Source organism: Cheilinus undulatus, linkage group 8, assembly GCF_018320785.1.
Source record: "Cheilinus undulatus linkage group 8, ASM1832078v1, whole genome shotgun sequence".
Lineage (NCBI taxonomy): Eukaryota > Metazoa > Chordata > Actinopteri > Labriformes > Labridae > Cheilinus > Cheilinus undulatus.
Genome location: NC_054872.1, coordinates 40,607,980 through 40,626,250, shown reverse-complemented (window position 1 = coordinate 40,626,250; position 18,271 = coordinate 40,607,980). Strand labels below are relative to the sequence as shown.

The 18,271-nt window shown below is 38.9% G+C and overlaps 2 protein-coding genes across 4 annotated transcripts in view; one reads left to right on the top strand and one right to left on the bottom strand.

Moving 5' to 3' along the window:
- Positions 1-3,844: 3,844 nt before the first annotated feature.
- On the bottom strand, positions 3,845-11,706 carry si:ch211-225p5.8 (uncharacterized protein LOC555567 homolog). Of its 3 annotated transcripts, XM_041793903.1 has the most exons (7): positions 11,385-11,706; positions 11,116-11,209; positions 8,879-9,048; positions 7,605-7,839; positions 6,209-6,368; positions 5,926-5,967; positions 3,845-5,103 (listed from the first exon to the last, which is right to left on the bottom strand). In XM_041793903.1, the coding sequence occupies exons 3-7, from the start codon at positions 9,008-9,010 to the stop codon at positions 5,097-5,099; spliced, it is 576 nt and encodes a 191-aa protein (XP_041649837.1). In that variant the 5' UTR covers positions 9,011-9,048; positions 11,116-11,209; positions 11,385-11,706; the 3' UTR covers positions 3,845-5,096. The 3 variants fall into 3 exon arrangements, with proteins under 3 accessions (XP_041649837.1, XP_041649835.1, XP_041649836.1); XM_041793901.1 differs by lacking the exon at positions 11,116-11,209; XM_041793902.1 differs by lacking the exons at positions 3,845-5,103; positions 11,116-11,209 and having other exon boundaries at positions 5,922-5,967.
- A 4,800-nt stretch (positions 11,707-16,506) lies between these two features.
- Positions 16,507-18,271, top strand: part of gramd1a (GRAM domain containing 1A) — a 52,994-nt gene continuing 51,229 nt past the window's right edge. The window contains exon 1 of the mRNA XM_041793163.1: positions 16,507-16,631. The gene's annotated coding sequence lies outside the window, so the exon portion shown is untranslated. The remainder of the gene's footprint in view (positions 16,632-18,271) is intronic.

The window sequence follows — 18,271 nt, the reverse complement described above, 5'->3', positions numbered from 1 at the left end:
CTTAAAACAAACTTAAGTTTTACAGCTGGAATCACTTATTTTCTCTAACCTGGACTGACCTTGCTGCAATGACAGTGAAAGTGAATAATTACAGAGGCTAATTCAGTGTTAAAGCATTGCTCAGAAGAAAGAAAATCTTACCTTCTGTTAATGTGGACTCCGTTTCTTCTGTCACTTGCATCAGCAGATGTCAGTCTTTTAAAATCACGAAACCGCTGCTCTCAAACAGGAATCTCCTCCTTTTCTCAGTCATACTGTGCCCTCCTTCATGCTTGTTCTGTTTTTAAGCAGAGGAGATACCCTGCATGTTACACTTGTCAACACATTTAATGAAACAGGGAGGTCACAGGGCAAGGTCAAAGCATATTATAGTGAGTCAGTACTGCACCGTCCTATACACCGTCCACTGTTCTATACAAGCAGAAAAAAATGCTTGAGCATATTTGGGTAGGGATATTTGATCTTAGAATCTTTAAAAGCCCCTACGGCTCATCCTACTGATGCCTCTAGATGACCTACAGTACTACCCAAACCTACCTGGCCTGAGAAAAAGTCATTGCCCCATAAACCTAATAACAGGTTGTGCCAGCTTTGGCAGGAACAAATTAACCAAGCATTTGTAATAACTGGTGATAAGTCTTTAACATCCCTGTGGAGGAATTTTGGCCCACTGCTCTTTGCGGGATTGCGTTAAGCCAGCCATATTAGAGGGTTTTAAAGCATTTAAGGTCATACCACACCAAAGTCTGGACTTGACAAAGCGACTCCAAAAATCTTACTTTTGTTTTACTGGTGTGTTTCAGATCATTGCCCTCCTGCGTAACCCAAGTGTGCTTGAGCTCGAGATCATGGACTGATGGCCAAATATTCTTCTTCAGGATTTTCTGGTAAAGAGCAGAATTCATTGTTCCATCAGTTATGGCAAGTGGTCCAGGTCCTGAAGCAGCAAAGCAGCCCCTGACCATCACACCACCACCACCACCATGTTTGACTGTTAGTATGATGTTCTTTTTATGAAATGGTGTGTTAGTTTTACGCCAGATGTAACAGGACACAGCTTCCAAAAGTTAAACTTTTGTCTCCTCAGTTCAAAGAATATTTCTCCAAAAGTCTTGGGGATCATCAAGATGGTCTTTCAAAAAGCCTTTGTGTTCTTTTTGGTCAGCTGTTGTTTTGACTTGGAACTCTCCCATGGATGCCATTTTTGCCAATACTGACCTCCTCTTCCTTTCCGTCATTCTGAGGTAAAATTTCTTCACCCAGATCATTATTCAGGAGACTGGGAGGCCGTGCTCACTGTCTGTGGCTTCAAACACACAGGGGGATCTCCATCTGATCTTAAACGCTCTTTCTTACACTGGTACATGCACTTGTATTATTCTGTCTTCCTTGCACAGATTTGAAAATTAATCCTGTTTTGTTTCTTGCTGCTATTAATGCACTGGAGTCTCTAATTGAGACCTGCTTTTATATGTGTAAGCATGCAGCAACACCAGGCTAGTAAAAGAGATGAATCCTTAGATTGGACTGGGCTTTTATTCGATGGTTTATGGTCATTTAAGGCCTTTTACTGCTGCACCCTGTACTTAGAACATCAATATGGCAAACTATCTTCACATACTTCCTGCTGATACGTGCATCGACAGGTGTTACAGAATCAATATGGCAGCAAATGCTGTGATAGCAGTTTTGAAATATACTTAGGTTATGGTACAGTTAGCACAAAAGCCAGTGGGTGGCAGCAGATGCTAAACTGCACAACAAAGTGCAGGCTTATAATCAAAACTAATATGGATGAGAAATATGGATGCCAGAGAGATTGGAAGCAAAGATATTAGTTTATAGGGTTACTTTGACAAGGACGTATTAATAAGAGCAGTCTTTAAGTCCTCAAAAGCCTTATGCAATGGACTGAAAGCATCTACACGGCTTTTCAGGACTGACTATTTACTTCCGTTTCATCACTGTCTGCAAGAAGGATGGGTATGTGTCTGGCATGGGTCACACTATCAGCTGGTAGCATATTACTTATGCAAGTAGTCTCTGGTGTCCTTGGGATTCCTGGGTGTCTCAAAGCCATGGTGGCAGCTTTGATTGAAAAATCAGCAGCTGTTGTTATGGCCAATGGCTGTTTTTTATGTTCCTTATCTAGTGTTACATTTTGAACACATCTACCATGTAGAACAATTTCATTGTCCACTATGATCATAATGAAATTAACATTCATAGCTGTAGATTTAGGTATTGTTAATGGAAGAAGTCATGAAACTAATGAGGATAATTAATCAACTTAATATAATGAATGTTTTACAAACCTATTAAGTAATTAAGGACTAAATGTTTCCAGCATATTTAATGATCTAAGACTGGTGTTATGACCCAGTTTGTTATGAGTATTCGTGGCTGTTAGTCTTCTCTCTTATACTCAGTTTTCACATTTTACAGCAGGACTTATTTTCACTGGGAACAAAGCAGCTTTCAGCCTGCAGGTAGTTTAGACAGTCTGCAGCACAGCTTAGACTGGATTGAGTTACAAAGCCATAACCTCTAAATGTCCTTAAACTCTCTGTCAAAGCTCTGTGTGCCACCAGAAACTGACAGAGATATGTAAGATAGAAATGTTTGCATATGCTCTTATTTGCACCCAAGGCAAAGGATGCTGTTTGTTCAGAAAATTGAAGTTTTACAGTGCCTATAAAAAATATTCACCCCATTGAATGTTTTACCCTTTTATTGTTTTTATAAAGACATTGTTAAATAGATTTTTTTTGGACAAAAAATTACAAAAAAACTATTAAATGTGAAAGTGAAAACAGATTTACTCAAAGTAATGTCAATAAAACAAGAGCATGTAAGGTAAAATAAGTGACTGCATGAATATTCATCCCCTTTAAAGTGACTGACCTAATTCAAGAGAAGTCCATCCAACTGGTGCTAGTAGTCTCACATTTAGTGAAAAGGGAATCACATTATATATATTATATGATTATAGTCTAGACACCTGTGTCTGGAAGGCCCAGTCCCTGATTAATTAGTATTCCTGGCAGCCATTGCACCATGAAGACAAAAGAGCACTCCAAGCAACTCAGAGAAAAGATTACTGAAAAGTACAAGTTGGGGAATGGATACAAAAAGTTTCCAAGGAACTGATCATCCCCCAGAGTTTAGTTATTTGTTCCAGAGATGGCAGATAAATGGCACATGTGTAAATCTGCCTAGATCAGGCCGTCCTCACAAACTGAGTGACCGTGCAAACAGGTGACTAGTAAGGGAGGTCACCAAAGCACAAAGGCAAAGCTTTTTGGGAGAGTGGAAAAGAGAAAGGCACTGTTGAAGAAAATTCATATCAAATCTTGATTAGAGTTCACCTAAAAGGAGACTCCGTGGTTGAGTGGGCAAGAGTTCTTTGGTCTGATGAGACCAAAAAGGGTGTTTTTGGTCATCAGACAAGATGCTCTTTTAGCGGACACTCAACACTGCACATCACCACAAGTACACCATCGACACAGTGAAGCACGGTGGTGGCAGCATCATGCTGTGGGGATGGTTCTCAGCAGCTGGCCTGTACTTGTAAAGGTAGAGGGTTAAACGAATGCGGCAAGATATAGGACAATCCTGGAGGACAATCTTATTCAGTCTGCAAGAGAACTAAGACTTGTAAGAAGATTTACTTTCCAGCAAGACAATGACCCAAAACACAAGTGGCCAAGTCAAAGCCCAGACCTCAATCCAATAGAGAATCTTTGGCTGAACTTGAAATGGGCTGTTCAGACCTGATCCTCAGCTTGAGCAGTTTTGCAAAGAAGAATGGAGTAAAATTTCAGTTTCTAGTGTCTAGCCTGTTTGAGACCTATCCACACAGACTGAGTGCTGTGATTGCAGCCAAAGGTGAATCTACTAAATGCTGACTGGAAGGGGTTAATATTTATGCAGTGTTATTTTACTGTACATTTATATGTTCGCCAACACAGCAAATGCAGCATATGCATTAGACAAATAAAGACAAAACTTTTTTTATTCAGAGGTTCATTTATAAATGTATAAAGATGAAAGGTAAAAGAGAAGTTTGGCTCAGCTACAACTGTGTTTTAGCATATTGACAAGACAAATTTAAGACATGCAGCTTAGGACTGACACTCAGTAAAGCTGCTTTAACAGTGATAGTCTCACTTTCACATTACATCTTTAAAATTTCACTACATTGCAAATACAAAAGACACATAACACGATAACAATAAAGAATGACAATTTCATATGGCATTTTTCAGACATGGTGTTACTCAAAAAGATCAAAATGCAGTTGGCAAGGTGTTTTTTCTTTTGTTTGGAAAATTTGTTATAAAGGATGCATCTTTTTTGCTTCTTTCCTCTGTTGTGTGTCTGTAATTGATTTAAAGAAGACATATAAAAGTCCTTGGCTGTGTTAAACCCACCATATTCACAGAACTGAGTCTTCTAGAATAATAACTTTTTTAAGATTTGTTTTTTTTAAATCATGCTTTATAGACACACTTTTCCTCAGATTAGGAGAGTAGTCTAAGGATGTGAGGCATACCAGCACATTCAGTGTTGATGAGATGTTTTAGAAGAGTTTCCAAGCTATTAAGAAGATGCTTATTCTTAACGTGACAATTTAAATGCAATACATTATCAAAAAATATCAATTTATCGTCCATTTAGACAACTAGCAGACTGTTCGTGTCTATATGTTATGGTTTCAGAGGCTTACAAAGATTTTGTTTTGCTTTAATCCACATATCTCGTTAGTATCAGATGCAGCTGTTAAGACTCTGTCAAATAGCTGTTAAAAAAAGAAATACATTACACTTAAATCTGATTATCTTTCATCTCTTAGATTTCCAGCATGAAGGGATCAGCCAAATAAAAGGTTCATCAGCAATTTAAACAGTTCTTTGTTTTGATGATAAAATAGAAACCAGACAGACTTCATGTTTCACTGATTTTTTAAAGAACATCTGCCCTTCCTAATAACAACTGTACCGTTCAGCTTAAAACATCGTCTTCAACAGAAAACGGTCTTTCCTTGTTTGCACGCCTGGTGCTGAGACGAAGCTTGGCTCTTGCAGAGAAGACCTTTATGACCTGATGGATTCAAAAACGTAGAAAAAAATATTAAGAAAAGGTCTCATACGATACATCAGTGGTTCTCAACCCGAGGTTCGGGCACCCTAGGGGGTCACCAAAGATCAGTTTGGCTGCAGCCCGTTCATTCTGACGTCTACTTTCACAAACCGTTCATCTGAGACACTGTATATCTCAGAACAGAAATACACATTAAAATTTCAAAATAAAATCAGATTAAACTTCTGTTTAGTGTAAGGGTTAAAGGTAGTAGGACTCTAAGTCAAAAACCTGACCTGCAAAACCTGATTACATAATGTTTAATAGAGCCAACAGTCTGCTAACAGGACAAGCTTCTCTATGAAAACATTCTAACGCAGGCAGCGTAGCTCATGTAGCTCTGTTAGCTGCATAAGCTATGCAGCTAGCAGAGCTATGTAGCTAAAGCTAAGCTCACAAAGTAGTAAGCTCTGCAGATATGTTATCTATGAAGCTTTGTTAAAAACGTAGCTGTTATCTTTTGCTATGTTTGCTAAAGCTCATGTTGTTAAAGCTAACCTAGCTACACTGGCTTATGTAGTAACGTTGATTATGTAGCCAAATTAGCTAAGTTAGCTTTAGCTAAAGCTAACTTAGCAAAAGCGAGCCATCGTTGGTATTGCTTCTTCTAAAACTGGTCCATAAAAAAATGAATCCCTGATTAGACCTTTGACTTTGACTTAGCTTTTCTGAGATAATTGTAGGGGAGGTCCAAAGGAAACAAGGCTGGGAACCACTGACATATATCACATTTTCCAGAATCAGATGATGTACAAGTTGTTAATGTGCTTTATCCATACTTACTCTAGCTGCACCCCGTCACAGTTGTCTTTTGACTCTAACAATCTGGAAATATAGAATAAAAGGGGAAATGTTCATCAAATGTATCCTAAAATGCTTTTATATAAGCAATCTGCTTAAACGTTCTGAAAACTTGAGAGCCAACGTTGAGTCTCCTCAAACAGTGGCTGTACAGTGTATTCATTTAAATGACATTATCTGACCCTGGTGTACTGTTCAGAGGATGAAATGTCAATCTAAAATGATCACCTCAGTAATACATCACATAAAAAGATTGATGACTCACTTTGCCTGAGCTTTAAGAGCTTTACGGGCCTCCCGAGCTTCGTGCTCCTCTGAGATCTTCTTGTAACAGTAGACCAGAACCACGATGAGCCAAAGCTGCAGCACCACAATCAGCACAAACATCATAATCTCAGAGATCACCGATGTCAGCTCCCGATTGGCTAAAACAGGAACCAACAATGTAGCATTAAAGAGGAGGCACGTGCACCTGGGTTTAAACTGTTTGTTCTCTGCAGACATGGAGGTGAAGATGCTCTAAAAATGTTTTCTGAGGAACTTTCAAGATGTTTGGATCTTGGTGACTCCTGCTAACAAAGCGGTAAATTTAATCTCTTTGTTGATTCCGTCTCGAACATTTATCTTTGTCCAGTGTGTGAGTTTTGTAAGTTAACAGGCTATTCTCTGTGTTTTCTTGTGGGCTGTGCTTAAACATGGGTCTTAATGACACTGCATAATCTGACATGCATATATATGGACAAAAGTATTCAGCCACCTGCCCATTTTACCAGCAAGGACTGCAATGACATTGTAATCAAATACATGTACTTTAATATGGAGTTTGCCCCCCTTTTGCAACTATAAAAGCTTCCACTCTTCTAGATTGTCTTTCCACAAGTTTTTGGAGTATTTCTGTGGGAATTTGTGCCCATTCATTCTGCAGAGCATTTACGAGGTCAGGCACTGATGTTGGACGGGACCTGGCTGGCTTGTAATCTCTGTTCCAGGTCATCCCAAAGGTGCTCCATGGGGTAGAGGTCAGGGCTCTGTGCAGGCCAGTCAAGTTCTGAATGCGTCAAACCATGTCTTTATGGTCCTTGCTGTGTGCAGTGGGGCATAGTCGCATTGGGATAGAAAAGGGCCTTCCCAAACTGTTGCCACAAAGTTGGAACTATTGCATTGTCCAAAATGTCTTGATCTGCTGAAGCATTAAGATTGGCCTTCTGCATGTTACCTATTTAGGTGCAGTTTATAATCTTCAATCAGTCAGATATCTTGACGCCTGTATGTCCTCCAGTATCTCAGTTATTACTGAAGTCAGTATGTTATTCATATTGTGTACTGTATCATACGTTACCCCTAATACTGACAAAGAAAGCAGAAATATCTTTCTATGTGATTTTTACTTACACCTACAACCGCCAGCTTCAAAGGTAAAATGCTGCTCGTGCTTTCATGCATAATTAAAAGTGATGCATCAGTCATAGTGAACACTTCTCTGCAGAATTATGTGTAATTTTTTGATGATTGAAGCTGCTCCGTGATGGTATTTCTGTATTCAACTCTGCTTCTAATGCAGTATGTCTTCACTTCTTTATTTGAATCTTTGTTTTAGTGAAGAGGTAAATACTTCTGCTAACACCACTGCTCACATCCTTTCACAGGTCTGTCCAGCTTACCCACAGCCACCACGCTAAGCTCCACGTCCTTCTCCACGGTGACGTGCTCATTGTACTGAGGCAGGAGGAGCATGCGGTTGATGGTGCAGCGGTATGTCCCTGTATCATTGAAGGTGACGTTATGAATGTAAATGGCTCCTATCTGAATATCTGGGTTCATTGTCCCACGCCACTCCAGGCGGTTGCTGAAATCCTCATCAAGGATGTCAGCAGTGGGGTGGTCATAGTGGAAAATCTGAGAGGAGGAAGACAGAAAAATAATTAATATTTATGTATGCAGCCATCCTGAGGACCTAAAGGCAGCAGAAGAAGTAATTCTAAAAGAAACCCAAAGAACCACATCTATATTTTTGGTTTAATTGGCTGCATTTATTAGATTCTTTTACATTTTCTTTGGCCTTATTTGAGTAAGAAGGTCACTTAAACTCCCTTTTCACTGGAGAGGATTAACTTATAACTGATTTTGTGGCTTTAGATTTCTCTATTTTTCAAAATTTATGTCATTTTGATTCTTTTTTCTCTCATGTAGACAATTTTGGCCTTATTTTTGTATCACACATACTTTATAAAGAAGTTCAGTTTATTTTTTCCATTGATTTGCCATGAACGGTGCATCTTAAAAAAAATGTATGTCATGAAAATGTTCTCTTTTTTTCCTTCCTGTGTTTTAATTCAGGAAGTGAAACGTCCATATATGCTAGATTTTTCTCATACAATGTGAAATTTAGAATATATGGAAGTCTTAGTGATTTTAATCAAAATGATATGATATTGATATTCTAACTGTTTTATATGCACCTGTATAATCAGACATTTTACTTGTTTTACTCTTTGCTGTTTGTGGGTTTTTAAACTTGACTTTTAAGCTTATTGCTGACACTTCCTCATGTTTTTTCTCACTATAAACTAGTAAAATTTATGACTGTAGCTCTTCAGTTCCTGTTACAATTGGTTCATGTTTTATGTAATCTGTCCCCTTTTGTGTGTATTTGGTATAAAGCACTTTGCATTTAATTATCCTCTATGAAAACTGCCATACAATCAAACATTAGTGACTGATCACCTTTATTTCAGGGTGTTTCTCTGTTTAAGGGGCTGTGCCCTCCAGGATGATGATGCCCTCCTTCGTAGGGGTTTATAAATGGTTTGCTTATTGTGATAGATTAAAGATGTGTTTAAACTGGGGTGGCCTTTATAACACTGGTTATGTTGGTTTTCACTCCATAATTTCCAAACCAAACCCCATCTAACAGACGCCTCTGAGACTTTCTCACATGTCTGAACTCCTCCTCCTCTCCAAGTGGCCTGAAGTGCCAGTCCACCGTGGCTTGGGCAGAGACCTCCTCTCGTTTCTTACAGGAGATGCAGCCCAGGAGGAAGTCTTCTCCGGCCACAGCTTCAGTCATCGAATCAACCTCTGAACAGCCGCCATCACACCCAGAGACTACAGAAAGAAAGGTAGAAGAGACAGGAGCAGAGAGATGAAATGGTGTTCATGACAAGGAGCAGCTCTCGATGAAACATGCAGAATTGATCTTTGGGAATAGTTTTAACTAAGTTTTTATCCTTTGTGGGCATAATCAGATGCTTGTGACGACCATTGTTTGGCATAAAACTTTTTATAAGATAATGTGTGTGTTTTAAGAGAATGCAAATGCTTTATATAGAGAACCTTTCAATGTGCTTTACTAAAGAAAAAAAGGGTATAAAACTAAACATAATGTAACTCAACATATGGATATATTTCCAAGTTTTTTTGTACAGAAATGATTGTGCTGAGTTCTCTTTGAGGCAGCTGTGGCTCCTTCATCAATCCGTCCCTTGCTTCTGCAGTCACATGTCCATGTGTCCTTGGCGAGACTGCACATAAGGAGGGAAAGTGGAGAGCTTTCTGGGGCTTAGCCACATGGAGGTCAGCAAAGACATGGTCCATTGTTCAGTTAAGCTTTGATAACCATATTTAAATTTTAGACTGAATAATAACCCCTCTTATCAAAGCAATAAAATGTTTTATTTATTTATGCTCTGGTACAATATAGCCTTCTAAAAAATGTAACCCCCTTAAAACAGAATTATGTTGGGGCACAGATGGCCAAGTGTACGCGGGCAGTCCAGGTTCATGTCCAGCCTGTGGCTGCTTTCCTGCATGTCTCTCCCCACTCATCCCTGTTCCTGACTCTGTCCACTGTCCTCCTCTATGAAACAAGGCATAAAAAGCCCCAAAACATATATCTCAAAAAACACAGAACCGTGTTAACTATTTGGATAGGCACACTGTCCTAAATGATTGGAAAATTAATGTCAACTTCATATCTAGGCTATAATGTGCACAAACATCAGGATGTCAGAAAATGAAGCATGAAAAATGAGACAACTGTAATGGAAAAGAACAGATTAATTGTAAAAAAAGACACAAAATGGCAAAATAATTTGCACAACTGGGCAACAGGTGGCAAAAATAGGTTGAATGTGACAAAAAAGATGAAAAAAAAATTGCCAAAAAGGCAGCAAACATGTTCAAACTGGCTAAAAAGAGGAAAAGGGGCAAAAAGCAGCAAAAAATCATTTAAAAGTGGCAATAAGAAGTGGCAAATTGGGTTAGCAAAAATAAATGATATTAATATCAGAACCCAAAACGCCCAAAAAAGCATTGGTGCCAGCCAGGACACAACCACTAATGCTACTGATCCAACACACATGCATTGACATTATCAATAAATCACAACTGGGGAGGACCCATTATCTGGGTTTTTCAGAGGCCCAGCCAAATCTGTGGGCAGGCCTGTTGTCCACTGAGCTGTATGTGAGCTCTTATAGGGAAGTGGGAAATGAAGGAGCAGTGGTGGACTTGTTTTACATCAGTGTGGCTGAAGGCAGACACTGCCGTGGCTTCACCGAAGTTCTGAAATAGAGCATGCATGTAATGCAATTAAAGATGATTAGTGGACTAATTAAATGTCTTAGTTACTTCATGATTACTGCATGAATACTGACAACCCCACTTGTTTGCACACTTTTAGGTTCCTGAAGGAGATTAGTGTTAGCCAGGAGGTAGCACTAATGCTACTTATCCAGCACACATGCATTGATATTACTAAATCACACCTGGAGAGGGCCCATTCACAAGGCTTTTCAGGGTCCCAACAGTTTCTGTGGGTAGTCTGGCCTTGGGGAAGACACTAAACCCCTAATGTGCTCCCACTGCTGCGTCAGTGGCTTGTGTTTGTGTACAGATGTGGAACGTATTCACGGGATTAGTAAACGCTGATGGACACTACGTCACAGCCTTCCCCATCAGTGTGTGAATGTAGAGTGAATGGGTGTGATGCGTGTGATCTGTGGTGTAAGGGTGCTTTGAGTAATTAAACAACTTGGAAAGTGCTGTATGAGCTCATGTGAATTTACAATTTAAACACTAAAACTACAAGTGAGCCAAAACATCTTCAACATGCAGGCCTGTAGATAGAAGTAAAAGTATGAATGTACAGTATAATAAGCACAACAGCATCACCTATAGGACGGAGAAAACTGTCCAGTAGTACAGAGGTAGAGCAGTCATTGATACAACAAAGTTGCTAAGGTCAATTTCGTTGTCGATCAGGTTGCTGCAAAAGAAATAAAGGCTTAAAGTTCAAATTAGACCATTTTAAAGTGATAATGAATTTGTTTTTAATGATTAAAATCTTAAATTAATTGAAAACTGCTTAAAAAGTGCAACTTTAACCCATTGTATCATTAATTTTTTTGATCAGTTAAAGTACTAAATTATCTTGTACTCACCAAAAAGACCGAAGACAACTAAGAGAGAAAAGTGGCATAACATTTCTGCCTGCTGTTGGAGAAAAAAAGGCACTTTTCTTGACGTGAGCCCACAGAGAAATATGCGTGGGGATTAAGATTACATTACTGACATAAAGACCCTGGATTCCTCACGACAAACTAGTCCGCCCTTTAATCCAGACTGAGCTGTCAGTTCATCAGTTCAGTACTCTTCATGAAGTCCAACAAAAGACAAAAAATAATCTCAAAACACAGAAAATGTTTAAAGTCTTCGTGTTCTTATACAGTAGTCTCTGCTACAGCCTGTCAGACTTTAAGGTGGCTAAATTTAGAGCGTGTGAATCCAGGAGAGTTGGATGTTGTGGGTGTCGAAAGCCATGCAGGAAACCTGAGCTGACGAGACCTGATCCATAACTCCAGCACGACCGTCTGAAGGAAGACTGGAGCCATGTTTGTTTTATTTATAGATTCACAAAGAAGACTTCTCTCACACAAGGGAACTTTCACACATCCTGAACTTTTTCTTTATCATTCTTCTACCACATCCTCTTTCCAGCTGGTCATCTCATTCAGTCTTTTGGATTTTATGATCATTCTTTTATGAGAGCAGCAGCTCTGTGATGCAAAATCATGGCTATCATGTTTTGTTAAACAAATCTGGTGGGGCAAACTCGTGCTTTGAGAGAAGGAAGCAAACACGCAGAGCTTAATAAAGGGGAAGCTGTATGACCTTAAAGTAAATGTTTAATTTTTATATGCCAGAGTCATGCTCTGTTCTCCAGAGGTCATGGTTGGTAACAAGAAAGGCTGAGGCTTAGTGCCTGGCTAACAGACACTTAAATGGAGTTGGAGTATCTGACCCAGTGTTTTTGAATGTTTGGTTTGTCATAAGGAGGAGTTCACATCACAAATATTCAGCTTACAGTAAGGCACAGGCCGACCCTCAGAGCTGGCTGGGCTCCTGAAAAACCCAGAGACTGGGCCAACCACAGTTTGATTTATCAAAGAGGCAGATGCATGCGTGTTGGATCAGTAGCACTGGTGGAAGTGTGCTGGCTTACAGTTAACTTAATTAGAAGCTGAGAATTTTTGCAGATTTTTTTGCTAATTTTTGCAGACTTTATTTTTTTTGCAATTCTTTAATTATTTTCCCCCTGAAGTTGTCTCAGTTTCATCAGTTTTATTTTCTGGCACCCTGACTTCAAACATTAATTTCCGAATATGTCCATCCATATTGTTATCATTACCTAATAAAGGTAATTCTGTTTTAAGAAAAGGGGTTTACTTCTTGAAGAAAGCCATATTTTACTGTGGCATAAATACATTTTTTTTTTTTTTTTTTTGTTTTGAAAAGAGTTATTTTTATTCAGGTTAAATATAGTAAAAAAAAAATGAAATATGGTATTGGAAGAAGGTGTGCCTGTTGCCCAGCTCACACCAAAGGGCCGGTGGGTGACTGAGAAAGGGTCTCCTAATTGTAATCAGACAATAACGGACTTAATAAAAAGGAGGAACGTGATGGGTGGGACGGGAAGAGTAAGAGAGAAAATGAAGGTATTTTCTTTTTTTTTCTTCAATTAACTCATCGTTGTATTCTGTATGATTGAGTTGGTTGGTCTTCTTTGACCACACGTGGGCTAAATCATTGGCACATCCTTATTTATAAGGCTATTCTAAATCTGAGTCTGATGATGAGCTACTCTGCTCAAAACGTCACGTTGGTGCAATAAATAATTATATTTTTGGAGCCCTGCAGTGTGCGAGACGTCTCTCTGTTCTCTATTCTAAATCTGCTTCCAATCATACTAGTGTGGTTGCATTCAGGTTTAAGGTCAAGTGAAAAGTTTTGGAAACTACAGCCTTCGCTCTGTGGCTCAGTCAGTCCGCTTTGAGATGGGTCTGCTACAGGAGACCTTATGTCCTCAGGACATGGTCTCTAAATTGTTCTAAAAGTAGATTGAAGGCATCTGATTTTGTTTTTCTTTGAATGTAATTTCTCTGTATTTTTACATCTGTGTCTGTTAAATGTGCTGCTGTCTGTCTTGGCCAGGACACTCTTGTAAATGAGATTCTTAATCTCAGGGTTTTCCTGGTTAAATAAATGTAAATAAATATATTATCTTAAATCATAATTGTTGTTTTCTTCCTCCCTTGTTATTCAAAAAGAGAGGAAAGAGAGAGAAATGGAAGGGAGTGTGTGTGTGAGGGGGCTGTCTATGTATGATCTATTGCTCAGTCATGGGCAAGGTCACACCTCATTCATACTCTCACTCCATGCACTTTTCAGTCACACACTGATGGGTATGGAGAATTGGTCATCAGCATTAGCCAATCCCACTCAAATGCATTCATACCGGTTTACACGCTCTGATGAAGCAGTGGCAGCAAACTGGGGTTAAGTATTTTTGCCCAAGGACCATTGAACAGGTGACTGCTGGAACTGGGGATCAAACCCACAACCTTCTGATGTGAGACGGCCTAACTTCTGATCCACATTCGTCTCTATTATAGATCAGTGTTATTCCCAAATCCTTTGAATGCTATTCTGGGAAAAAAAAAACAAAACAAAACAAAACCCATGCACTTTTAACTGATGTTCTTTGCATGCAAACCATTTAATTGAACTAGATTTTTAAACTCATTGTATCTCCTTTTGTGTGTGTTTTTTTTCTTTTTTTGTTAGTTATACATGGTTTGCTAAATTTCTCCTTATTAAATCCCCATTGTTGCCATGCACCAGTTGCACTGGTCTGCACTTTGCAGCAAAAATAGTTTATTTCATATTAATTTAAAGGAATTCCTCAAACCCTGATTATTCCACATGTCTTTTCATTTGTAGTATCAGGGGATTGGCAGTGACTGATTTTAAAAATCCAAGGCATGTGTAAACCTTGTTATTTAAACATTAGTTTTGCAATGGTTAAAAAGGACACTTTTTTTTTAAACATTTAACTGCAGTGGCATTATTTTTTGTTGTCTGAATATGTTGTTGTTTCTGTTTGCAATATCAGTAAATACAATCCCCAATTCCAAAAAAGTTTGGACGTTTGGTAAAATTAGACAAGGACAGAAACCTATATTCAAGTGTATGCAGCAGAAAGAAAATATATCAAATGCTCAAACTTAACAAATTCTGAATTTGATGCCTGCAATACATCAAGTTGGGACAGTAGCATGTTTACCACTGTGTTACATCACCTTTCCTTCTAACACCCTGTAGGCATCTACTGAAGACACTACTACTCAAGGTGCATATCAAGTGTCTCAACAGCGTGGGGTTTCCATTGTCATATTTTATGCTTGATCATGACATAAAAATAATGTCAATTTTGGGCACCAGTTTAGCTCAGTTGGTAGAGCAAGCATCCATTTACAGAGGCTGTAGTCCTTGATGCACTGGCTGTGGGATTGATTCCTGATCTTAGCGCTGTTTGGTGCATGTGTTCCCCCATTCTCTCCCTATATTTCCTGTCTCTCTTCAGCTGCCCTATCTAAACACAAGCCACAAAAAGTAATCTAGAAAAAGAAAAGGTAAAGCCAATTTTCAATGGGAGACAGGTCAGGACTTTCATCAGGTACCTATATGTTCGATTGTGAAGCCATGCTATTGTGACTTCTGCAGAATGTGGCACTGTCTTGCTGGAATCAGCAGGGAGGTCCCTGAAAATAATTAATCTGGATGGAAGTTAACCTGCCACGCTAGATGGATGTGTTTCACACATCCATCTGGAAACCCTTCCATAGACAGTGTTTAGAAAAGGGCAGAGCCTTTGAAAAAACACTCGGAGTGTGATTGGCTAAAGATGGACTTGCCAGAGAAAAACACGGAAACAGGCGAATCCACCTGCTTTGCAAGGTTAGATGGAAGTATTAGTTTCTCCAAAACCTGGACGTACCTCTCAGTATTAATAGTGCATTCACAGATGTGCAAGTTACCCATGCCATGGGCACTAATACACTCCTGCACCATTGCAGATGCTGGCTTTTGAACTTTGCCTTGAAAAGAAGCTTGATGGTCCTTCTCCTTTATGCAAAGACATCCGAGGATTTATCAAAAATAGGACAAATCTGGCCAATCGGATTTGAGTATGTAAGTCAGGAACACCCCTGCGAATCATATGTATATACTGACTTATTTGTATGGTAATGGAAGTTATTATGTTATCTGATCATTCTCTTATGGAAAAGGTACAATAACCTACATGTATTTATGACTTTTACCACAAGAATGAATGTTGTTCAGCACTAACACTAGTTTGGATAATGTTCTGTGTAAATACGAGCATAAAGTGTCTTTAACTGTCAAAGTCAGTCAATGCCTGTCAGAAAAACAAGGCCACTGGAGTCAAGGCTGACAAAACAGACAGTGACTGAAGACCTCAATCTGACAGCCATGACAGAGAGATTCACGTGGTCGCTGCAGCCTGCGTGTTGACATGATGAATGTAATGACTTTGTTTTAAAGAGAATCACCTTGTTGTCAGATTAAACACGCCCTCCTCTGATGTAAAGGAAAGAAAAACAGTGTTCAGGGGTAGGACATATGCTGTGCTTCTGTCCCACAGCCTGGTGTGTGTGCTTGTGTGTTTGTGTATTTGGCTGCAGTGGGGGTCAGGGATGTTGTCATGTGATGTAACCAGATGACAGTAAAGCACTGCGCTCTTGATAAGGGTCCTTGCCTGTTTTAACCTTGTGTGAGCGCGTGAATGATAATGATAGTAAAAAAAAAAAATCTGCAGAGCTATCTTGAAAATGACACACATGTGACGAAGAGAGAGGGAGAGGGAGACCTTGGGGACACGCACGAGGGGGGAAACTTCAAGGAAATGTTGACATATGATAAACCTGTGAGTGTGAGTGTATGTAGGGGGGGTGGGCTGCCCCTCTGTGACCCCACACAAGCATACACACAGCGAGTGGCACACCTCCTTTCTCGTTATGCTGGTGATGTTTTTTTATTTTTAGCACAGATCGAGTTTCCAGTCGGCGATTCAGCAGCCAGAGGTGCTCAGCAGCACAACTCCCGCTGTCCTGGAGTGCTGCCTTACCGGGGTCTGCGTATGTAACACAGACTTCAGATCTCTGCGCCGTAGTGGAGCCGGAGGATCTCAGGAGGAGGGGAGACACCGAGTGTGAGAAGACTGGAGATGGTAAACGTATGGACAATTTTGAAACTGCAAAGTCACCGTGATGCTCTACCATCGATCTGAAAGGAAGCAGCTGCTGGCTGAAGATTAAAACAGACAGGTAAAGACCAATTACTTTGTGCAGGATTTCAGACTACATGCTGTAGGATGTAACACTGTCAGTGCTGCAAAATTCTCCTCTAAAAGTGTGTACTGTGAGGATATCTGACATGGTGTGTGTTTAGAATAGTGTGCCAGAACAATATGGAAATAAGACTGAAATATGCAGTGTGTACAGATCTGGTGTTGGGATTAGAAATGTGACACAGCTGAAGAAGTCATCCCTGTACAGTACAGAGACACTGCTGCTCCTTTTAATCCAAAACAGCTGAATTGACACATTTCTTCAGCAGATTATCACAAATCTAGGCAGCGACTGTTTCTATGACTCAAAATTGGATGATTTTCCACAAAAAGGCAGATCATCTGACCATTCCTGACAATCATTTCAGCAAATCTGTATCATTTTTATTTTCAGCAAGGAACATGTATAGCTACTTTTGCCACTCTTTGCTTATTTTAGTATTTAAAGTAAATATGTAACTTATCTGCTAAGTCCTGCAGATAAGGTGAGAGATATGTTTCTTTTTTAGCTGCATAAAATATTCATGTTTTTGATAGCTGGTGTGTTTAGGAGGGAAACATTTGTTCATCTATTAAGATGATAATCACTTTTATAACTCAACATTTTCTATATACAGTATTTAAGCAAAAATGACAACTATCCACTCATTCCTGTAAATAATTTGAGAAAATTTGTTAGACTTTTCTTTTCAATCTGGCATAACATAAACATTATTTTAGATTAAGATAAAAAAAAAAAACACATTCTGAATCTGTTCTTCAAGTCATAATGGATCATGTCCAAAATTACATTTTTAGGAGCTTTTATAGACATTAATGTCATTAAAGCACAAATTTCATTATTACAGGGTTCCTACAAGCTTTTAAAAGTCAAATTTAAGACTTTTAAAGACAGAAAATGAGAAAAATGAATACCACTTTTTGCACGTGAACTGTCAAAAATGAAAAGCATGAGATTTCTTGGTACACCAGGGCTGAGTTTACTGATTTAATGAACTGTTTTTGAAATATCTAATGGTATTGGGCATAAAGGTTTTTGTCATAAACACCCAAATTTAAATATTATTACTGCCACATTTACTGCCCTGTTCTATTAATATACTTTATATTGAAATTTATCATAACAACATTTTTTGGGTATGCTGAGCTGATTCTAAACAGTTTAACTATCAAAGCAAAAAAAAAAAAAGTGTTTTTCAGGGAAGACCGATCAAAATAAGGGAGGGCTGCAAGCATTTTTAAGTGGGCATCTTTGTAGCCCAGATCTTCGAAAACTGGAGTGTTTGACTACAGTACCAAGTTTATTATTTCACAGTGAGTCAGACAAAATCAGAGCGGGCTCTTGTGTCCTCCCCAGGAAATTTAGAACATCCAATACTGAATTCCCTGAATCATGGAGAATATTTACATGTTGCTGAGAAAGATAATTAAGATCCTATAAGATTGGCTAAAAAACAAAGATTGGAGAAGGATATGTCTTAGTCAAAGTGCCTCATTGGTAAAAATCAGAGTTTTTAAGACTTTTTATGGCCTTAAATTTCAAATGTGCAATTTAAGACTATTTAAGACTTTTCAAGGGTCTGCAGGAATCTCTATTAACTATTGTTTATTGTAAAC